Genomic DNA, 24,629 nt, shown 5'->3' on the forward strand with positions numbered 1-24,629 from the left:
TACGCATCCTTTAGATCCACGGTAGTCATAAATTGACCCTCCTGGATTGTAGGTAGAATCATTCGAATAGTTTCCATTTTGAACGATGGCACTCTGAGAAATTTGTTTAGAATCTTTAAATCCAGAATTGGTCTGAAGGTTCCCTCTTTTTTGGGAACTACAAACAGATTTGAGTAAAACCCCAGTCCTTGTTCCACAGTTGGAACTGGGTGTATCACTCCCATTTTTAACAGGTCCTCTACCCAATGTAAGAATGCCTGTCTCTTTATTTGGTTTGAAGATAAACGAGAGATGTGGAACCTTCGCCTTGGGGGTAGTTCCTTGAATTCTAGAAGATAACCCTGAGAGACTATTTCTAGTGCCCAGGGATCCTGAACATCTCTTGCCCAGGCCTGAGCAAAGAGAGAGAGTCTGCCCCCTACTAGATCCGGTCCCAGATCGGGGGCTACCCCTTCATGCTGTCTTGGTAGCAGCAGCAGGTTTCTTGGCCTGTTTACCCTTGTTCCAGCCTTGCATCGGTTTCCAAGCTGGTTTGGTCTGGAAAGCATTACCCTCTTGTCTAGAGGCTGCAGAGTTGGAGGCCGGTCCGTTCCTGAAATTGCGAAAGGAACAAAAATTGGACTTATTCTTAGCCTTGAAAGGCCTAGCTTGTGGGAGGGCATGGCCCTTTCCCCCAGTGATATCTGAAATAATCTCTTTCAATTCTAGCCCAAAAAGGGTCTTACCTTTGAAAGGGATATTAAGCAATTTTGTCTTGGAAGATACATCCGCTGACCAAGAATTTAGCCAGAGCGCTCTGCGCGCCACAATTGCAAACCCTGAATTTTTCGCCGCTAATCTAGCTAACTGCAAAGCAGCATCTAAAATAAAGGAATTAGCTAGCTTAAGTGAGTGAATTCTGTCCATAACCTCCTCATACGGAGTCTCTCTACTGAGCGACTTTTCTAGTTCTTCGAACCAGAACCATGCTGCTGTAGTGACAGGAATAATACACGAAATAGGTTGAAGGAGGTAACCTTGCTGTACAAAAATCTTTTTAAGCAAACCCTCCAATTTTTTATCCATAGGATCTTTGAAAGCACAATTGTCCTCAATAGGAATGGTTGTGCGTTAGGCTAGTGTAGAAACTGCCCCCTCGACCTTAGGGACTGTTTGCCATAAGTCCTTTCTGGGGTCGACCATAGGAAATAATTTCTTAAATATAGGAGGAGGGACAAAAGGTATGCCAGGCTTCTCCCACTCCTTATTCACTATGTCCGCCACCCGCTTGGGTATTGGAAAAGCGTCGGGGTGCACCGGGACCTCTAGGAACTTGTCCATCTTGCACAATTTTTCTGGGATGACCAAGTTGTCACAATCATCCAGAGTAGATAGCACCTCCTTAAGCAGTGCGCGGAGATGCTCTAATTTAAATTTAAATGTCACAACATCAGGTTCTGCCTGCTGAGAAATTCTTCCTGAATCAGAAATTTCCCCATCTGACAAAACCTCCCTCATAGCCACTTCAGATTGGTGTGAGGGTATGACAGAGCAATTATCATCAGCGCCCTCCTGCTCTACAGTGTTTAAAACAGAGCAATCGCGCTTTCTCTGAAATGCAGGCATTTTGGATAAAATATTTGCTATGGAGTTATCCATTACTGCTGTCAATTGTTGCATAGTAACAAGCATTGGCGCGCTAGAAATACTAGGGGTCTCCTGCGTGGGCAAAACTGGTGTAGACACAGAAGGAGATGATGTAGAACTATGTCTACTCCCTTCATCTGATGAATCATCTTGGGCAACTTTACTATCTGTGGCAGCACTGTCCTTACTTTGTTTGGACGCTATGGCACAATTATCACACATATTTGAAGGGGGAGACACTTTGGCTTCCATACACACAGAACATAGTCTATCTGAAGGCACAGACATGTTAAACAGGCTTAAACTTGACAATAAAGTACAAAAACCGTTTTAAAACAAAACCGTTACTGTCTCTTTAAATTTTAAACAGGGCACACTTTATTACTGAATATGTGAAAAACTATGAAGGAATTGTTAAATTTTAACCAAATTTTCACCACAGTGTCTTAAAGCATTCAAAGCATTGCACCCCCAATTTCAGGCTGTTAACCCTTAAAATGTGGAAACCGGAGCCTTTTACAGTTTTAACCCCCTTACAGTCCCAGCCCCAGCCTTTGCTGCGACTTCACCAAACCCAGGGGAGTATACGATACCAAATGAAGCCTTCTAGGAACCTTTTCAACTAATTCCAGACCCACACACATGCAGCTGCATGTATTGCTCTTAAAAGTAACTGCGCAGTAATGGCGCGAAAATGAGGCTCTGCCTACTACAGAGAAGGCCCTTCCTGACTGAGAAGGTGTCTAAACCAGTACCTGACGTAAAAAAACGTTCCCCAAAGTTATAAAGTGTGAATTTCAACATCAAACTGTATAAAATGCCTAAATAAAGCAATCGATCTAGCCCATAAAAGTGTCTACCAGTTTTATAGCCCATATTAAGCCCTTTATTCTGTTTGAGACTAAGAAAATTGCTTACCGATCCCCATGAGGGGAAAATGACAGCCTTCCAGCATTACACAGTCTTGTTAGAAATATGGCTAGTCATACCTTAAGCAGAAAAGTCTGCCAACTGCTCCCCCCAACTGAAGTTATCTCATCTCAACAGTCATGTGTGGGAACAGCAATCTATTTTAGTCACTGCTGCTAAAATCATACTCCTCTCACAAACAGAACTCTTCATCTTTTTCTGTTTCAGAGCAAATAGTACATACCAGCACTATTTTAAAATAACAAACTCTTGATAGTAGAATAAAAACTACAACTAAACACCACATACTCTTCACCATCTCCGTGGAGATGCTACTTGTTCAGAGCGGCAAAGAGAATGACTGGGGGGGCGGAGCCTGGGAGGGACTATATGGACAGCTTTTGCTGCGCTCTTTGCCATTTCCTGTTGGGGAGGAGAATATTCCCAGAAGTTATGGATGACGCCGTGGACCGGACACACCAATGTTGGAGAAAACAAACTTTATGGGCTTTGTAAATAGATCATCTGCAAAACATTTATGCAAAGAAAAAAATGAGTGTATAAATGGCCCTTTAAGCATTCACTAACAAACCGTTATTTATCTTTAAAGCAGAGGGAATGACATCCAAAGAATAAAACCCTACATTTTCAGTGAGCTATGAGAATCTTCACCCTCTCTGCCAGATACTAAAAAAAAAATCTTGTTTTTTTTTTTAATCTGGATTCTTCCTCAAGTACTTTAGTTATTAGACCAGTATTTAATATTCTACAGTTTAAAGACATATTTATTATTTGGTACCAATTTGCATATGTTTTTAAAAGGTTTGTCCTTCTAATAGCCTAGTGCAGTAATGGCAAACCTTGGCACACCAGAATGTTTCACTACTACATTTCCCATGATGCTTAGGCACTCTGAAGTCCAGTCAAGCATCATTGGAAAAGTAGTTTTAAAACATCTAGAGTGCCAAGGTTCGCCATCACTGGCCTAGTGGATGCTGAACATTTTATAATTTTCCACTTGCGTTTGCAACATGGCTGCCTTTGGGATATTTGCTTTGTTTAGAATATTCATGAGGACTTATGCTAATTGCAGGGCCTAGAAAATAAGATCTGCAACTGTATTTGGATGATATTATACTGTGCATCCTCTTAAAGGTTTCTTATGCAAATACATTGATTTTGTCATATTTTCTGCCAGACATGGTTGGATTGTTAAACAGGAAAAATACATCTTATTCCTAACCAATTTATCTTCTTGAGAATACAAATTCATGCTCCTTTTTAAACACTGTGATCCTCCCACTGATACTCATACTTGACCTAGTTTAACTCATAAAAACTCTTCAGTCTGTGTTTTGATAACTCTCATTACAAGACCTCTGTCTACAGAAAGGGCCAGATGAAGGGTGCACAAAATGAATTTCTACTTTGTAAACATGTGACATCCCTACATGGAGTTGTCTCCTCTCATTCACATTCTGGAAGGTATGCAAGTTATCATGATGAACAACATACTCCAATCCACAACTGGGCAAGCTTTTGACAGGTCCCCTTAAATGTGCTTGACCACACATTCCACCAATCTGTGATATTAAACAAATCTGTTTTATAGAAACATGTATTGATATTAAGGTTGATTTGGTCTTGTGCTTCAGTATTTCACAATCTTGTTAACAAGGGAAAATCCTTTTGGACAATATAAAGACAGTATTTTACATTTAACTTCAGATAGATACTTTTTAAGTGGGAAACCAGGGAGACCGATTCATTGGGAAGGACAAAATCCCTTAGAAATTACAACAGTTCACCTCCCAGGGATTGGCAATAGTCGTTTTCTCGGTCACAGTGATAAACCTAATGGCTTTATATTGCAATCATCATTTCAACAGGTTTGACAGCTGTTTTTTTTTCCTTCTTAATATCAGGAGAGTCCATGGCTTCATTCCTTACTTGTGGGAAATACATAATCTGGCCACCAGGAGGAGGCAAAGACACCCCAGCCAAAGGCTTAAATACCTCCCCCACTTCCCTCATATCCCAGTCATTCTTTGCCATTCGTCACAGGAGGTTGGCAGAGAAGTGTCAGAAGATTTGGACTAGTTCCTTATGAAGGGTATCTACACTTTGAAATGGGACTGGTGTTTTAAGTGTTGTCATCCTTTCAGAGAGAACATTGACGAAAGTTAGAGTCTGGCGATGCAGGGAGAGTCTTTCTGCGAACCCATTGGTATTAACAGCTCCTAAGCAATCAGTGTTGACGAGTTTCACTGCCTGCCTACATCACTCAAGTCCACGTTAGGAGCAATGCTACAGGACTGTCAAACTTTAGAGGCTGTGTTTCTGTTCCACGGCATAGATTCCGGGAAGATCGTTTCATTTATTTATACACACATAACGCAAGAAGACAGGGTCACAGTGTGGCTCCTTTTATCTGTATAGAATCAAGGGATAATATCTCTGGTGGGGGGGAGAATATTGAACAGTGGGGATTAATCTCATAAATTTGTATTTGATTATACTGTGTTGTGTGAGGTTGGAACATACAGGTTACTTTAGAGGCGCAGCTTTACAAGCTTGGCGCACTTTTCCTTAATGGACGCGGTCCTAGGTTGCGCTCCATGTGACCGGGTGTGGTCGTAGCTTCACTTCTTACTCTCTGACCGCGCTGGTTATCAGAGAGAAGCGGTTTTCTCTGTGTACCTGGGTCATAGGAAGTGGTGAGTGCCCCAGCCTTTGGGTGTATAAAGGTGCCGTTTTTTATATTTTATATAGCGTACACTATTGTTATATTAGGACATACTCCCTCTATATCTAAGACTAATGCCTGTTTATATTTTGAGGAGGCTGAGGTATACCCGCCCTCTCAATTATGTTCCACATGCCTAGAAAAATTGATTATGTCAAAAAAGGTTAACATGTTTGATACCACTGAGCCTTCCACCTCTGATGGTTCCCCGTCCCGTGAGGTGCGCACCCTGCTTTCATCTCCTAATACACATGTAGTTTCCCATAGCACGCCTGGAGGAGGCCTTTTACCTCCAGACTTCACTGCGCAGTGGTGTCTGCGGCCATTAGTGCTTTACCTCGCCCTGCTAAGCGCAAGCGAGAGGTCAAATATTGCTATCCTTCCCAGGGGTCATCATCCAGTTTATTGGCTATAGAAAGTTATCTGATGATGAAGTTCTGATACTTCAGAGTGTGAACTTAATGGCTCTGAATAGACTGCCTCTAAGCCTCCGATTGCAGAGGAACCAGATTTTAGATTTAGGATGGAGCACTTGGGCTTTCTTTTAAAGGAAGTTCTGGTTATCTTAGAGGTTTCAGAGGCCAAGCTGCCTGAAGAACCTTTAATTCCTAAACTGGATAGAATTTACGAAGACAGGTTTGTTCCTCAGACTTTCCCTGTTCCTGTAAAGATGGCAAACATTATTAAGAATGAATGGGAGAGGATTGGTTCTTCTTTCACCCCTTTGTCTGCCTTTAAGAAACTGTTCCCGGTTCCGGACTCTCAATTGGAGTTGTGGGGTTCTGTCCCTAAGGTGGGTGGCCCTGTCTCCACGCTGGCAAAACGCACTACTATCCCACTGGAGGATAGTTCATCGTTCAAAGAGCCCATGGATAAAAAGGTGCAAACTCTGTTAAGAAAGATGTTTCAACATTCAGGATATTTATTTCAACCAGCGGCGGCAGTTGCAGCAGGAGCGGCTACATACTGGTGGGACTCCTTATCGGAATTGATCGAGGTGGAAGGTCCCCACGATATTATTCTTGATAGAATTAAGGCTTTAAGGGTCGCTAATTCTTTTATTTGTGATGCGAACATGCAAATTATTCGTTTAAATGCTAAAACTGCTGGGTTTTCTGTTCAGGCCTGCTGGGCTCTGTGGCTGAAGTCCTGGTCTGCGGACTTGACTTCTAAGTCCAGTCTCCTTTCCCTTTCATTCAAGGGCAAGATTTGTTTGGTCCAGGCCTGGACTCCATTATTTCCACAGTTACAGGGAGCAAGGGTGCCTTCCTACCGCAGGATATAAAGAACAGATCTAAGGGACAACCTAATAATTTTCGTTCTGAAAAATCACAGCGCCAGCAATCCCCCACTAAGACTGAGCAACCTAGGACTCGGAAGCCGGCTCAGTCCTGGAATAAGTGCAAGCAGGACAAGAAGCCCGCTGAGACTAAATCAGCATGAAGGGGTCGCCCCCGATCAGTTTATGGATCAGGTAGGGGGGCAGACTTTCTCTCTTCTCAGAAGCTTGGTTCAAAGATTTGCAAGATCCTTGGGTCCTGGAAGTTATTGCTCATGGTTACAGAATTGGGTTCAAAACTCTTCCACACAAGGGCAGATTCCTTCTCTCAAATCTGTCATCAAAACCAGAGAAGAGGGATGACTTTCTGGGGTGCGTTCGGGATATGTCCTCCTTAGCAGTCATTGTCCCAGTTCCCATAGAGGAACAAGGCTTGGGATACTACTTCAAACCTTTTCGTGGTCCCAAAAAAGGAGGGAACTTTCCACCTGATTAAAAAAGTTTCTGAACATCCCCTCGTTCAAGATGGAGACGATAAGGTCTATCCTTCCCTTAGTCCAGAAGGGACAGTTCATGACCACTATAGATCTGAAAGATGCTTACCTTCATGTCCCAATCCACAGGAAACACTTTCAGTTCCTAAGGTTTGCCTTCCTGGACCAGCACTTCCAGTTTATTGCTCTTCCTTTTGGCCTAGCTACTGCCCCAAGAATTTTCACAAAGGTTCTGGGGCTCTCTTGGCAGTGGCCAGAACCCAGTGCATTGCAGTAGCTACCTTACTTGGACGATATCCTGGTACAAGCACCATCCTTTCGTCTAGCGGAAGAACATTCAGAATCTCTTCTCTTTCTTCTTCGATCCCATGGATGGAAGATAAACTTAAAAAAGAGTTATCTTATTCTAAGCACCAGGGTAGAATTCCTGGGCACTATAATAGGCTCACTAGTCATGAGGATATTTCTTTCAGACCAGAGACGCTGCAAGCTGGCTTCAGCATGTCTTGCCTTCCGGACCTCCTCAAGGCCCTCTGTGGTGCAGTGTATGGAGGTGATTGGCTTCATGGTGTCCAGCATGGACATAATTCCCTTCGCCAGGTTCCGTCTCAGACCGTTACTGCTGTGCATGCTGAGACAGTGGAACGGCAATCATTCAGATCTGTCTCAACAGATCTCTCTGGACAACCGTTCGAGAGAATCGCTCTCTTGGTGGCTCTGTCCAGATCCTTTTTAAGACCATCCTGGGAGATTGTGACTACAGATGTGAGTCTCTCAGGATGGGGAGCCAAGAAGGCTCAGGGCCTTTGGTCTCAGGAGGAGAGCTCTCTTTCTATCAACATTCTGGAACTTCGAGCAATCTTCAATGCTCTGAAGGCTTGGCCCCGTCTGAGTTTGTCTGTTTATCAGATTCCAATCATACAATATCACCTCGGTTGCTACATCAACCATCAGGGGGGAACGAGGAGCTCCCTAGCAATGAGGGGAGGTATCTCGGATTCTGGAGTCGGCGGAGGCCCACAACTGTTCGCTGTCAGCGATCCACATCCCGGGTGTGGACAACTGGGAAGCGGATTTTCTCAGCAGACAATCCTTTTATCTGGGGGAATGGTTTCTCTATCTTGAGGTGTTTGCGGAGATATGTAACAGGTGGGGGACTCTGAAGATAAATCTCATGGCGTCCCGTCTCAATACCAAGCTACCCAGGTATGGGTCGAGATCCAGGGATTCTCAGGCAGAGCTAATAGATGCATTAGTGGTGCCTTGGAGGTTCAGTCTCATATACCTTTTTTTGCCATTACCTCTCCTTCCTTGAGTAGTGGCCCGCATCAAGCAGGAGCGGGCATCAGTGATACTGATTGCTCCATCGTGGCCGCGAAGGATGTGGTTCGCGGATCTAGTGGGGATGTTGTCATCTCCTCCATGGAAGTTACCTTGTTCCAAGGATCTGCTGAAACAAGATCCTTATGTTCATCAAAATCTAGATTCTCTGAGGCTGACTGTGTGGAGATTGAACGCTTAGTTCCTAGCCAAGAGAGGTTTTTCTTAGAGAGTTATTGATACTCTTCATTCAAGCTTGTAAGCCGGTTACTCCTCACATCTATCATAAGGTGTGGAGGCCCTACTTATTCTGGTGTGAAGAGCATGGATTCCCCTAGAATAAGGTCAGGGTTTCCAGGATTATTTCCTTTCTGCTAGCTCCCTTAAGGGACAGATTTTGACCCTATCTGTTTTACTACACAAGAGGCTCACTGAGCTTGCAGATGTTCAGGATTTGGCTAGGATCAGGCCTGTGTTTAGATCTAGCGTTCCTCCTTGGAGTTTAAATCTTGTTCTTAAAGTTTGCAGAAGGCTCCGTTTGAGCCTATGCATGTAGTTGACATTAAATGACTGTCTTGGAAGGTTTTTTTTTTACTTGCTATTGCTGTGGTGTGCAGAGTCTCTGAAATGGCTGCCTTGCAATGTGAGCCTCCTTACCTAGTATTTCATGCTTATAAGGCTGTTCTTTGTACTGGGTTAGGGTTTCTTCCTAAGGTCGTTTCAGATCGCAACATAAATCAGGAGATTGTGGTTCCTTCCTTGTCCTAATCCTCCTCCTTCGAAGAAACAGTTACTTCATAATTTGGATGTGGTTCGGGCCTTGAAGTTCTATCTTCAGGCTACGAAGTAGTTTAGACAGACTTCTTTTTTGTTGTCTATTCTAGGAAGCGTAGGGGGCAGAAGGCCTTGTTCATTTCCTTATATTTTTGGTTGAGGAGCATTATTCGCTTAGTTTATGAGACAGCGGGACATAAGCCTCCTCAGAGGATTAAGACTTATTCAACTAGAGCAGTGGCTTCCTTTTGGGCCTTGAAGAATGAGGCCTCTATGGATCAGATTTGTAGGTCAGCTACCTAGTCCTCCTCACATACCTTTTCTAAATTTTACATGTTTGACAGCTTTTGGGAGAGGTTTTGCAGGCTGTGGTGCCCTCAGAATAGGGTCCGCCTATTCGATTTTACTGCAGTGCAATACATCTTTAATTTCTCCATAAACCATTCATGAGTGTCTGTTATAGGGTGTTGAATATTCAAGTCACTGCCTTGTAAGTCATCACTGGAGTCAAGTGGACCTATTGTTCCTTTGACTATTATTTCTCTAGAGCAGCTACACATTCAGCTAGGCATACATCTTTAGTGTCTCTCTGGATTTTTCATTTTGTCCTTAAAGCTGTGAAGCCTTTTTCTCTCTTCTGGCTATTACATTTGGTAGATTAGTGGCTGAGCTGCAGGCAATAATCCATCCAGTCTCAATGTTTGATTTACTATTAAGATAAGTTCTCTGGCCAGTATGTCAATACCCATATTCTTACAAAAGGTGGTGTCTACCATTTATGGCTCTCAACACATCTGTCTTCATTTTGTCCTGATATGGTGTTTTGGAATGGGGAAAAACCTGTATCCTTTGGTTGTATTTAGCTGTATCTGTGAACAGAATGGAAAACGTTGGATGCAGACTAATAGGCTACTTGTCAGTCCACAGAAAAACAAAAGAATATATGCCTGTGAAGACTATGATCTTTTAGTTGATGGCTGCTGCATCTTAAAGTGATTGTAAACTGTCCCCTTTAAAAAATTGCTAACATTCCGAATGTTTTTACAGAGTTTAATTCATGATTTGTAGTGAAGATACACTTTAACTTAATTTTTAATGTATTCCTGAAATTCAACTACCCCGCACTCTGGCTGTCCACTTCAAACAGCTCACAAAAAAAAAAATACTTTTGAACAGGTCTCCAGTGCTCTAGTTATACAGCACTCACAATTTTTATTTTTTTTATGTACGGAGACTGCCAATTGGAGAATAGTTCAAAACGTTAGCTCCAAAAAAAATACTTTTGAAGTGAGCGGCCAGAGCGTGGGGTATTTGAATTTCAGTGCCGCATTTAAAAAGTAAGTTAAAGTGTATCTTCATTACAACTGATTAGTTAAAATCCATAGAAAATATTGCTAATATTCCAGATCTGTTCATTCAAAAGGGGAAGTTTACCATCACTTTAAAGGGACATAATGGTTAAAATGAAATTTGTATTAGTGCATTTCAGTTTTAAAAGAACACTAAACCCAGATTTGTTCTTTCATGATTCAGATAGAGCCTGCAATTTTAAGCAACTTTCTAATTATTATCAATTTGTTCTCTTGCTATCTTTATTTTAAAAGCAGGAATTTAATCCATAGGAGCCGGCCCATTTTTGGTTGAGAACCTGGGTTATGCTTGCTTATTGGTGGGTAAATGTAAGCCTCCAATAAGCAAGCACTATCCATGGTGCTGAACCTAAAATGGGCTGGCTGCTAAGATTTATATTCCGGTTTGTAAAATAAAGATAGCAGGAGAACGAAGAAAAATTGATAATGACATTTGCTTAAAATTTCGTGCTCTATCTGAATCATGAAAGAAAAAAATTTGCGTTCAGTATCCCTTTTAAGTATTGTTGCAATATACTTCATTAGTAAAAATGTTTCTTGTAAAATGTATTACTGTTTTAGCAGCATACTCACATATACTGTGGATGCCCGTGCACTAGCATCCACCAAAACCACTTCTCAGAGAGTAGGTGGTGGTGTGTATTTTGTCAACATAGACTTGTGTTGCACAAGCCACTATTGACTCTCTGAGTAAGTGTAGTGTTTGAATGATTGAGCACAGGGTTTGAGGGGGCACTTGCAACATATGTGCACATCTCAAACAGTAATATAATGCTTCTATTTAAAACTGAAATACACTTATCCACATTTCAGTTTTGACTATTATGCATGCATTATTTTCGAAGGCTATATTCACTTGTGCAACTGAAATAGATTTATTTTGCAAGGTAGCAGTGTTGAATTTGTTTTTCATATGTTTCAGAATAACTACCGTATATTGTTTGGATGTCTGTGGATCTGCAGTTGAAAGTTTAACAGAAAGGCTTTGCATTTAGTTTTTGTTGGGTGTTAGGTTGTTCCATTTTTTTATGCTCTGGTTGGTGAGTGCTACTTGGATGAGTCGAGATAATAGTAAATTAAATGATACAAACTATAATTTTCACATCTCCACTCACTAAGCATGCTTATTTGTCTACATTACTTTTTATAAAACAATGTTCTCTTGCAAGAAGAGGTTTTATATCTGCCTTTTCTTGCACAGTTACCAAAGTAGCACTAGCCAACAAATTTTAAGAAGTCTTTTAATTGGATGAATATTAGTTTTTCAGACAATAGAAAATACTCCGACCTTGTCTCCAGATACTCTCTCTCTTCCGCCCCCCTCACTCTGCTCACAACCTCCTCCCTTTTTTACCTTCTCACATTCCCATCTACAAGACTTCTCCAGTCTGTCCCCTATTTTGTGGAACTCTGCCTCATTTCAGGCGCTCCTTAAAGACTCTACTGTTCAGGGATGCATACAGTATACACTAACCTTTTCTAACCTCAGTTCCTCTTCTCCTTTATCCTCTTGAACCCCTTTAGCCTGTAAGTCTATAAGACGAGCTGTTTTTTAAATCACCTTCATGAGAGTGGACTACAACAGTGCAACTCTTGGCATAGCCCTCTACCCACTTGTTCCCTATAAATGTTACCTCCATATCATGCCTATGTTTATAGCTCTGCGGAATCTGTTGGCACACTAAAAATAACATATAACATTTTAAAATGTATTTTCACTTGCAAAAAGGAATAAGTCATTTTGGCATGGGAACATAAACATTAGAGGGAAAACCATGTTTTGAAATCTGAAAGATCACAGTGTGTTAATATGCATGGTCCTGTCCATCATCTGAGAAAATCCTATTTCTACAGTATGAGTTGGACATAGGCATTCTGCATTATTTTAGACATGCAAATTAATGAGTGTCCTGAATTTCATAGTTTTAACAGCTTCCATATTTAAATGTATTTTTTTTTATTTAAAATTGTTAGTGACATTAATTTTGTGCTTTTTTTTTTTTTTTTTTTTTTTTTAACACAGGAAACACATTGATTCCAAAAGAGAACCGAGGTCAACAAACTTATTTGCTATACCTACAAATTACCTTCTGAGAGATAATCAAATGGGCAAATTGGACGATAAACAAGAATATTCAAACTGTGTTAATTCCAGTTTCCCAGAAAATGGAAATTGTAATTGTGAACATTCTTCTTTAGGAATGACTCAGGTAGTTTCATCAAAAATTTTGAATTCTAATGAAGTAATTCATTCTCAGCTACAACAGTCTGTTGCATCAACTCCAGGTCATTCACAGATAGCATCTCAAAACAGACACATGTACATGAACTCTCAGTTTACAATGAATGAAAATCTGTTAAATCCGTCATGCAGCAGAGATGTTAATTGTCATACACGTCTAACTGACCTAAACGATATACCTCCTCCTTTGCCCCCCAAGAAATATGCACGAAGTGCTGTGTCAAGACTTGAACAAAACTTTGCACCAACAATCAATATGGAACTTTCAGATACATTATCATGTATTCACTTAAACTGTCCTGAAAGGCACTTACCAGTTGATTTAATAAAGCATGAGGCAGAAGTAGACTACTACCCTAACAGAGACACATTTAATGGGAATGAACTTTATGTGAAAGCAAACTTGGCTGGTTCTTCAGTTTATGACTCTGGGGCAAATATGGTTCACGCACATACATTGGATGTGGTTTCCCCAGGTGGACCTGATATGGTTTCGCTTACTACATACTTTTCAGTGGACAACTGCATGACTGACACGTACAGGATGAAATACCACCAGAGGCCTAAGCTATACATGGCTGAGAACGCAGGATTCCATAGAGATCATGGGCATCTACCAGAAACTGTAATAGAACCAGGGTATCACAAAACTCTAGAAAATGCCCATCCATCATTGGCATCTAGATCAAAACCAACTTTTGGAAGCATACCTTGTAATAGGTAGACAATGATATGTACTGGTCCATATGGTTCATTTCCATTTGCAATTACTTGCACTCTAATGACATTAAACAGTGTTTAGGCAATGTAGGTTCTTTAGATACTCAAGTATGCACTCCTTAGATGAATTTGCACATTCAGATTCCCCACATGAATAGGTTTGGTGTATTAGAACACATGGTGAAACCCATTTATATTAATGAAAGCTGAATTAACATTTTTGTTTACTTAATATAAAAAGTAAAACTTTGTTTTAATGTGCAAAATAACCGCAAATTATACAGTTACAGGCAATTATTGAAAAAGTATGAGTCAAAACATTCAGATATGTATATTTGTCTTTTTCAAATTCTATCATCTCTATAATGTGCATTTTGTGAGGCTGCTTTCTAAACTTGTATTGGTAAGAGCATTGTGCACAATTTTTCTTATGACTGCTAATCTACTAGTTCTTATTAGGTCATCTTGGTTTTGTCTAGATCAGATGTGTGCCAGCTACAAACCTGATAAATCACAACACAAGGCCTAACTTTACTGACAGACTTAAAAGAACAGTGTTTTTAAACTATACAGGATATGGTTATTTTGGATGAGCATCCCTGCACAACAAATTGTATGCATCTTAATTTCCCTTCAGTCTTAAAGTAATGGATTCTATGCTTCATGGAAAACCGTGTACAAAATACAGTCCTTAATTACGGGATTAAATTAATATATTTATTTTGTGGGGTTTAGGGAGGGTTTTGTTTTGCAAAATAAGTCTATTTGCTAAACTTTAGATTGCTTCTTTTTCCTATACAAAATGTTTTTCTTAAAAATAGCTAGTTAGTTTTGCCTTAAGTTGCCTCTCAATGCCTATATTGATCATTTTTTAAGACCTTGTTAGAATTCTGGGTGTGTCTATCCTTTAAATAATTGATTGCTAACTTTCTAACACATGGTCCCCAGTTTCATATTTTTGAAGCCTTAAGGGTTACATGTAAATTTTCTGGCTATTAAACACCAAATAATATAAAAAGCCCAGTGGCACAGGGGATATACGTATGGTTGCAAGGTAGCCTCTGTTTGCTTTTCTCCCTTCCAGAGGGCTCTTTTGAGTTTTGGCCACCCCAAAACACATTTTTATTTTAGTTTTTTTCCAGGGGCCACAAAACCATGGCATACATTCTTGGCTCTGTTTTTTTCCCAGGTGTTGCAAAGAGTAGTACAGAGGGCCACGTGCGGCTCTTGGGCTACCAGTTGGCCATCCCTGCTTTACATAATTATCTTGTTACTAATGGCTGCTTAATATTTTCTGATGTTTTGTTGGATTATATTTTTAACTTTAGTAGCTAATTATCTCTGTTTCCCTGTGGTAATTTTGATCATTTTATATTTCTGTAAACGTATTTTGAAAGTTCTAAGACCGTTTGAGGGCTGTCATCTTAAAAGGCATCCTGCCTTGGTATTTTATTTTTACTTCTAAACAGACACTTGCTTTATATACGCCATATCAACAAAAACAGAATGTTATCTCTAGCTAAATGTCACATGACTATACTTATAGCACATTCAAAGTAAACATATTAGCACATATCTACAAACATAAATTTGAAATAGCCATATACTGATTAATTTTCACCAAAGGTAACAATATTGACTATTGTTTATGTAAGATTTCCCTTAAGTTAGCCTTACAATATTGAGCATCTTATCTATAAATTTGAAATGTTTATCAAAATGATTTCTCCGTCTTGATTAAAGTGACTATTAGATAAATAAAGGTTCATTCTTTGACTTTTATAGTTTTAGTGTAATAATGAACTGCCATTGACTACTTCTAGTCTTTTAAATATTGAGAAGCTTTCTTTTTATAAATAGCTTTATAATTTCTTTCAATTATAGTTTATATAAATGTATATTAAATCTCTATTTTAAGGCTGCTAGTAATGTTGATTGAACATTTTATTCAATTGAATTTTGTTTGGTCCAATTTAATATAGTTTCTTAGAATTACCCAGTTTTAATTTTGTAACATGAACGCGTTTGATCTTGCATACCTAGTTTTAATTGGTAGTTCTCTGTAACTACACCCTTTTTCATACATATGCAAACTGTATTTTTTCTTCACGCATTTTTCCCAAAAGTTGGTTTGTAGTATTTATCCTGTTTTATTCCCAGTTATTTCTAGTTTTACTCTTCTATACATTTCAACAAGCTGCTTAGGTCATCCTTTTGCCTTCACATTAAAACATGCTAGTAATAGTATTGTATTCTATAGACAAGCAATGTAAAGCACATATTATTCACATTGAATAAATTTGTTTTTCTTTGTTAAAGTTACTCCTCTAGTGCAGGGTCACCTATTAATCTAAAGGACCTGACGACTTGCACTAAATCAGTGAAACGTGCACCTACAGTGATACCACTAATTATATGCCTTTTATAGAGGATACAACACGCTCCATTGCTGGCTGAAAACTAATATTTTTACCATTGAAAGACTAGGATGCTTTAAAAATGTTTGTTGGTAGCTTTTCTAAAGTGTAGTAAGTCAGCTCTTATATTTGTATGGCTTTGCTTCTCTGCCTATTTATTTTATATATATATTTTTATATGTTCTAATGTAGCGATACAGATTTGTACTATATGAAATATATTTTAAAACTGTAATATAACCTAAATACATTTCTAAACCTTTTTGTGAAATGAGCTTGGTATTTTTAATGCCTTTTAAATTTGTTTCCTAGAACTGCGTTTGATCTGGGCTTTTGTTACTGTTAATGTTTTGTAAGTCTTTGTACATTTGGAATTTGACAACTGCTATTGTATTCATACCAAACTAAAATGTTTCACCTTTACAGTGCAATATATATAGTAAGTAACTGTATTAGAGTAGTTTTAAAACGAAACCAGTGGAGCCTTAAAGTGTGCATATCTGATAGTATTGGCACAATGTGAATATATTTCATAAGAATGTAGTGTCAGTAACAAGCTTTTTAATCACAAAGTATATTTTAAAGTTTTTGGAGCAAATTTGCACTACAAATACTATGAAAAACTAATTTCATAGGACCTTTTGATTTCTTTAAAAGATCCTCAGCCACATTGAAATAGAAATGGGTATGATGAGATTTTATTTTTTTGTGCAGTTGTCAGTCTGTTTCTGGTTACTCCTGTATGCAAATGTTAATATGTGATGACAATCAAGGAAATCATTGTGCACATTCATGTAATAAAATATTTTTAAAGAGTGTTTTTGTATGTTTTTTTTATTTTAACACTTTTATGTAATAGTAACATTTCTAAAATTAGAAACATGAATTCCATTATATGCGTTCTAATAAATGGAATTGTGGGAAATAAAACCCTCAGTGCAACTTACTCCAAATTAGAATTACCCACTTCTTAGGTGGAGAATTTCAATCTCCCTAGTCTCATCCGACTGGGGAGATTGACAGCTCCTGATTGGCTGTACACAGGCAGGGGGAGATGTTCCACAAGAGCGCAAAATATGCTGAATTCCGCCAATCGAGTTCAGCCCGCCAGAAGCAAGATGCGGCGGACAGGGGCGCATATGTATGCCCCTATCCGCTGTTGCTTGATAAATTGAGCCCAAAGGGATTATAAGCCCAACTTTTTTCTTCCATGATTCAGATAGAGCATGCAATTTTAAGCAACTTTCTAATTTATTCCTAATTTCATTTTCTTTCATGTAATTGGCAAGAGTCCATGAGCTAGTGACGTATGGGATATACATTCCTACCAGGAGGGGCAAAGTTTCCCAAACCTCAAAATGCCTATAAATACACCCCCACCACACCCACAATTCAGTTTTACAAACTTTGCCTCCTATGGAGGTGGTGAAGTAAGTTTGTTCTAGATTCTTCGTTGATATGCGCTTCTCAGCATGCTGAAGCCCGGTTCCTCTCAGAGTGCAGTGAATGACAGAGGGATGTGAAGGGAGTATTACCTATTGAATACAATGGTTATCCTAACTGGGATCTATTTCATAGGTTCTCTGTTATCGGTCTTAGAGATTCATCTCCTACCTCCCTTTTCAGATCGACGATATACTCTTATATACCATTACCTCTACTGATTCTTGTTTCAGTACTGGTTTGGCTATCTACTTTATGTAGATGAGTGTCTTTTAGTAAGTATGTCTTCTTTTATTTAAGACACTCTCAGCTATGGTTTGGCACTTTATATGTAAAGTTCTAAATATATGTTTTGTACTTATATTTGCCATGATTCAGGTTAATCAGTATATTTCCTTCTTACAGACTGTCAGTTTCATTTTGGGAAATGCATATAAAAAAAAATAAAAAAAATTCTTACCTGAAAATTTTTCAAATTTACTTTCTTTTCTAAATTGCGGGCTGTTAGGCTTGCGGGAGGGCAAAATGCTATAATTTATTGCGTCATTTTTGGCGCAAGACTTTTTTGGCGCGAGAATTATGTTTGTTGATGTAATTTTGTAATTTCCGGCGTTTTAGTTGGCGCTGAGAGTTTTCACGTAGTTGCATCATCTATTACGCTCATGTTTGTTGCAGACGTTCTTGTCGCCAAAAAATATTTTGTCAGTTGTGGGCGTCATACTTGGCGCCAGATTTTTTATATTATTTAACTCCTTATTTCATTTTGCTTCTGGTTTCCAGAGGCTTATTTTGTTTGCATTTTTTTCCCATTCCTGAAAATGTCATAAGGAAATTGATAATTTTGCTTTATATGTTGTTTTTTCTATTGCATATTGCAAGATGTCTCAATCTGACCCTGTCTCAGAATCTACTTCTGGAATCCTGCTGCCTGATGTCGGTTCTACCAAAGCTAAGTGCATTTGTTGTAAACTTGTGGGAACTGTTCCTCCGGCTGTAGTTTGTGTTAGTTGTCATAATAAACTTTCAAACGCAGACAATATTTTCATTAGTAGTAATCCATTACCTGTTGTTGTTCCTTCAACATCTAATGTTCAGGATATTCCTGTTAATGTGAGAGAATTTGTTTCTAATTCTATTCAGAAGGCTTTGTCTGTCATACCACCTTCTAATAAACGTAAAAGATCTTTTAAAACTTCTCATAAATTCGATGAATTTTTAAATGACCGGCAGCATTCTGATTTATCTATCTCTGATGAGGATCTATCTGGTTCAGAAGATTCTGCCTCAGATATTGACACTGAAAAATCTTCATACTTATTTAAAATGGAGTATATTTGTTCCTTATTAAAGGAGGTGTTGATTGCATTAGATATGGAGGAGACTAGTCCTCTTGATATTAAAGCCAGTAAACGTTTAAATTTGGTTTTTAAACCTCATGTAGTTATTCCAGAGGTTTTTCCAGTTCCTGATGCTATTTCAGATGTAATTTCTAGGGAATACAATAGACTGGGTACTTAATTTACTCCTTCAAGATTTAAGAAACTGTATCCTTTGCCGACTGATAGATTGGAGTTTTGGGAAAAGATCCCCAAAGTTGATGGAGCCATCTCTACTCTTGCAAAGCGTACTACTATTACTACGGCAGATAGAACTTCTTTTAAAGATCCTTTAGATAGGAAGCTTGAATCTTATCTAAGGAAGGCTTATTTATGTTCAGGTCATCTTCTTAGGCCTGCTATTTCTTTGGCTGATGTTGCTGCAGCTTCAACTTTTTGGTTGGAAACTTTAGCGCAACAAGTACCAGATCATAATCTGTATAGCATTGTTGAGCTAATTCAACATGCTAATAATTTCATTTGTACTGCCATTTTTTATATCATTAGAATTGATGTCAGGTATATGTCTTTAGCTATTTTAGCTAGAAGAGCTTTATGGCTTAAATCTTGGAATGCTGATATGACTTCTAAATCAACGTTGCTATCTCTTTCTTTCCAAGGTAATAAATTATTTGGTTCTCAGTTGGATTCTATTATTTCAAATGTCACTGGAGAGAAGGGAGCTTTTTTGCCTCAGGATAAAAAATCTAAGGGTAAATTTAGGGCTGCTAACCATTTTCGTTCCTTTCGTCAGAATAAGGAACAGAAACCTGACCCTTCCCCTAAAGGAACGGTTTCCAATTGGAAGCTTTCTCCAGTCTGGAATAAATCCAAGTCATTTAAAAAATCAAAATCAGCCCCCAAGTCTGCATGAAGGTGCGGCCCTCATTCCAGCGCAGCTGGTAGGGGGCAGACTAAGATTTTACAAGGACGTTTGGATCAATTCAATCCAAAATCATTGGATTCAGAACATTGTTTTTCAAGGGTACAGAATAGGTTTCAAAGTAAGACCGCCTGTGAGAAGTTTCTTTCTCTCACGCATTCCAGTGAATCCAGTAAAGGCTCAGGCTTTCCTGAAGTGTGCTTCAGACCTGGAGTTATCTGGGGTAATTGTGCCAGTTCCTTTTCAGGAACGGGGTCTGGGGTTTTATTCAAATCTGTTCATTGTTCCAAAGAAGGAGAATTCTTTCAGACCAGTTCTGGATCTAAATATTTTGAATCATTATGTAAGAATACCAACATTCAAGATGGTGACTATAAGGACTATTCTGCCTTTTGCTCAGCAAGGGCATTATATGTCCACAATAGACTTACAGGATGCATATCTTCATATTCCGATTCATCCAGATCACTATCAGTTTCTGAGATTCTCTTTTCTAGACTAGCATTACCAATTTGTTGCTCTTCCTTTTGGCCTAGCAACGGCTCCAAGGATTTTTTCAAAGGTTCTCGGTGCCCTACTCTCTGTAATCAGAGAGCGGGGTATTGTGGTGTTTCCTTAGTAGTTGAACGATATCTTGGTACTTGCTCAGTCTTTACATTCTGCAGAATCTCACACGAATCAACTAGTGTTGTTTCTTCAAAGACATGGTTGGAGGATCAATTTACCAAAAAGTTCCTTGATTCCTCAGACAAGGGTAACCTTTATAGGATTCCAAATAGATTCAGTATCCATGACTTTGTCTCTAACAGACAAAAGGCGTCTGAAATTGGTTTCAGTTTCAATCATTCCCTTCAGTAGCTATGTGCATGGAGGTTTTAGGTCTCATGACTGCAGCATCGGACGCGATCCCCTTTGCTCGTTTTTACATGAGACCTCTTCAGCTTTGTATGCTGAGCCAATGGTGCAGGGATTATACAAAGATATCACAATTAATATCCTTAAATCCCAATATTCGACTATATCTGACTTAGTGGTTAGATCACCATCGTTTAGTTCAAGGGGCCTCTTTTGTTCGTCCAACCTGGACTGTGATTACAACAGATGCGAGTCTTTCAGGTTGGGGAGCTGTCTGGGGATCTCTGACAGCGCAAGGGGTTTGGAAATCTCAAGAGGCGAAATTACCAATCAATATTTTGGAACTCCGTGCGATTCTCAGAGCTCTTCAGTTTTGGCATCTTCTGAAGAGAGAACCGTTTATTTGTTTTCAGACAGACAATGTCACAACCGTGGCGTTTGTCAATCATCAAGGTGGGACTCACAGTCCTCAAGCTATGAAAGAGGTATCTCGGATACTTGCATGGGTGGAATCCAACTCCTGTCTAATCTGTGCGGTCCATATCCCAGGTATAGACAATTGGGAAGCGGATTATCTCAGTCGCCAGACTTTACATCCGGGAGAGTGGTCTCTTCACCCAGATGTGTTTTTTCAGATGTGGGGGCTTCCAGAAATAGATCTGATGGCTTCTCATCTAAACGGGAAACTTCCCAGGTATCTGTCCAGGTCCAGGGATCCTCAGGCGGAAGCAGTGGATGCGTTGTCACTTCCTTGGACTTATCAACCTGCTTATATCTTTCCGCCTCTAGTTCTTCTTCCAAGAGTGATTTCCAAAATCATAATAGAGCGTTCATTTGTACTGCTGGTGGCTCCAGCATGGCCACACAGGTTTTGGTATGCGGATCTTGTTCGGATGTCCAGTTGCCAACCTTGGCCACTTCCGTTAAGGCCAGACCTATCTCAAGGCCCATTTTTCCATCAGGATCTCAAATCATTAAATTTGAAGGTATGGAGATTGAAGGCTTAGTGCTTAGTCATAGAGGTTTCTCTGACTCAGTGATTAATACTATGTTGCAGGCTCGCAAATCTGTGTCTAGAAAGATTTATTACCGAGTTTGGAAGACTTACATTTCATGGTGTTCTTCTCATAAATTCTCTTGGCATTCTTTTAGAATTTTACAGTTTCTCCAGGATGGTTTGGATAAGGGTTTGTCTGCAAGTTCCTTGAAAGGACAAATCTCTGCTCTTTCTGTTCTGTTCCACAGAAAAATTGCTAATCTTCCTGATATTCATTGTTTTGTGTACAGGTTTTGGTTCGTATCAAGCCTGTCATTAAGTCAATCTCTCCTCCTTGGAGTCTTAATTTGGTTTTGAGGGCTTTACAGGCTCCTCCGTTTGAGCCTATGCATTCTCTGGAGATTACATTACTTTCTTGGAAAGTATTGTTCCTTTTGGCCATCTCTTCTGCTAGAAGAGTTTCTGAGTTATCTGCTCTTTCTTGTGAGTCTCCTTTTCTGATTTTTCATCCAGATAAGGCAGTTTTGCGGACTTCATTTAAATTTTTACCTAAAGTTGTGAATTCCAACAACATTAGTAGAGAAATTGTTGTCCCTTCTTTGTGTCCTAATCCTAAGAATTCTCTGGAGAGATATTTACATTCTTTGGATGTGGTAAGAGCTTTGAAATATTATGTTGACGCTACTAAAGATTTCAGAAAGACTTCTAGTCTATTTGTTACCTTTCTCCTACATTGGTGTGTCCGGTCCACGGCTTCATCCTTACTTGTGGGAATATTCTCTTCCCCAACAGGAAATGGCAAAGAGAGCACAGCAAAAGCTGCCCATATAGCTCCCCCTCTAGCTCTGCCCCCCAGTCATTCTCTTTGCTTCTCTGAACAAGTAGCATCTCCACGGGGATGGTAAAGAGTATGTGGTGTTAGTTATAGTTTTTTATTTTTTCTATCAAGAGTTTGTTATTTTAAAATAGTGCCGGTTTGTACTATTTGCTCTAAAACAGAAAAGGATGAAGAGTTCTGTTTAAAAGAGGAGTATGATTTTAGCAGCAGTAACTAAAATCAATTGCTGTTCCCACGTAGGACTGTTGAGCCCAGAGAACTTCAGTTGGGGGGAACAGTTTGCAGACTTTTCTGCTCAAGGTATGACTAGTCCATTTTCTAACAAGACTGTGTAATGCTAGAAGACTGTCATTTTCCCTCTTTGGGATCGGTAAGCCATTTTCTTAGACTCTTAACAGAATGAAGGCTTATTATGGGCTATATACTGGTTGACACTCTTGTGGGCTAAATCGATTGCTTTATTTAAGTTTTTTATGAGGTTTGAAGTGATTTTCAAAACTTTTAGTGTTTGGGAACGTTTTTTAGGCGCCAGGCAGTCGTTTAGACACCTTCCCAGTCAGGAAGGGCCTTTCACTATAGTAGGCAGAGCCTCCTTTTCGCGCCATAATTGCGCAGTTTCTTTTGGATGCAGTGCACGTAGCTTCATGTGAGAGGGTCTGGTGGTCATTGAAAACGTTCCTGGAAGGCTTATTTTGGTGTCGTATAAACCCCAAGGACAGGTGAAGTCGCAGCAAACGCTGTGGCTGGGACTGTAGTGGGTTTAAAATTGCTAATTGATAAAACAGCTCCGGTTTCCTCATTTAAGGGGTTACAAACTTGGAAATTGGGGTGCAATACTTTAAAAGCATTAAGACACTTGGGTGAAAAGGGTGGGTAAAGATTGGATATTTCCTTCATAGTTTTTCACACATTCAGAAATAAAGTGTGCTCTGCTTAACATTTAAAGAGACAGTAACGGTTTTGTTTAAAAACGTTTTTTTTGTATTAGCCTGTGTAAACCTGTCTAACATGTCTGTACCTTCAGATAGAACATGTTCTGTATGTATGGAGGCCAAGGTGGTTCCCCCCTTCAAATGTATGTGATAATTGTGCCATGGCGTCCAGACAAAGTAAGGACAGTACTGTCACATTTAATAAGGTTGCCCAAGATGATTCCTCAAATGAAGGTAGTGGGGATAGTTCTTCATCCTCTCCTTCTGTGTCAATACCAGTTATGCCCGCGCAGGCAACCCCTAGTACATCTAGCGCGCCAATGCTTGTTACTATGCAACAATTAACGGCAGTAATGGATAATTCCATAGCTAATATTTTATCCAAAATGCCAGCATTTCAAAGAAAGCGTGATTGCTCAGTTTTAAATACAGTGGAGCAAGAAGGCGCTGGCGATAATTTCTGTCATACCCTCACACCAGTCAGAAGTGGCAGTGAGGGAGGGTTTGTCGGAGGGAGAACTTTCTGATTCAGGAAGAATTTCTCAACAGGCAGAACCTGATGATGTGATGTTTAAATTTAAGTTAGAGCATCTCCGCGCATTACTTAAGGAGGTACTTACTACTCTGGATGATTGTGACTCTCTGGTCATTCCAGAAAAATTGTGCAAGATGGACAAATTCCTAGAGGTCCCGGTGCACCCTGATGCCTTTCCAATACCTAAAAGGGTGGCGGACATAGTGACTAAGGAGTGGGAGAAACCAGGCATACCTTTTGTCCCACCTCCTATATTTAAGAAATTGTTCCCCATGGTCGACCCAAGGAAGGACACATGGCAAACAGTCCCTAAGGTTGAGGGGGCAGTTTCTACGCTAGCCAAACGCACGACTATCCCCATTGAGGACAATTGTGCTTTCAAAGATCCTATGGATAAAAAATTGGAGGGTTTGCTTAAAAAGATTTTTGTTCAGCAAGGTTACCTCCTTCAACCAATTTCGTGCATTATTCCTGTCACTACGGCGGCGTGTTTTTGGTTCGATGAACTAGAAAAGTCGCTCAATAAGGAGACTCCATATGAGGAAGTCATGGACAGAATTCACGCACTTAAGTTAGCTAATTCCTTTATTTTAGATGCCGCTTTGCAATTAGCGAGATTAGCGGCGAAAAATTCAGGGTTTGCAATTGTAGCGCGCAGAGCGCTCTGGCTAAAGTCTTGGTCGGCGGATGTATCTTCCAAGACAAAATTACTTAATATCCCTTTCAAAGGTAAGACCCTTTTTGGGCCAGAATTGAAATAAATTATTTCAGACATCACTGGGGGGAAGGGCCATCACCTTCCACAGGATAGGCCTTTCAAGGCTAAGAATAAGTCCAATTTTCGTTCCTTTCGTAATTTCAGGAACGGACCGG

General features: G+C 39.7%; 1 protein-coding gene across 1 annotated transcript in view; it reads left to right on the forward strand.

The window, feature by feature from the left end:
* USP53 (ubiquitin specific peptidase 53) overlaps positions 1–16,713 on the forward strand; it is a 121,437-nt gene extending 104,724 nt beyond the window's left edge. Inside the window, exon 15 of the mRNA XM_053703600.1 lies at positions 12,542–16,713. Within this exon, the coding sequence (XP_053559575.1) occupies positions 12,542–13,484 (943 nt within the window). The 3' untranslated portion in view covers positions 13,485–16,713. The remainder of the gene's footprint in view (positions 1–12,541) is intronic.
* The last annotated feature ends 7,916 nt before the right edge of the window (positions 16,714–24,629 follow it).

This window comes from Bombina bombina, chromosome 2, assembly GCF_027579735.1.
Source record: "Bombina bombina isolate aBomBom1 chromosome 2, aBomBom1.pri, whole genome shotgun sequence".
NCBI lineage: Eukaryota > Metazoa > Chordata > Amphibia > Anura > Bombinatoridae > Bombina > Bombina bombina.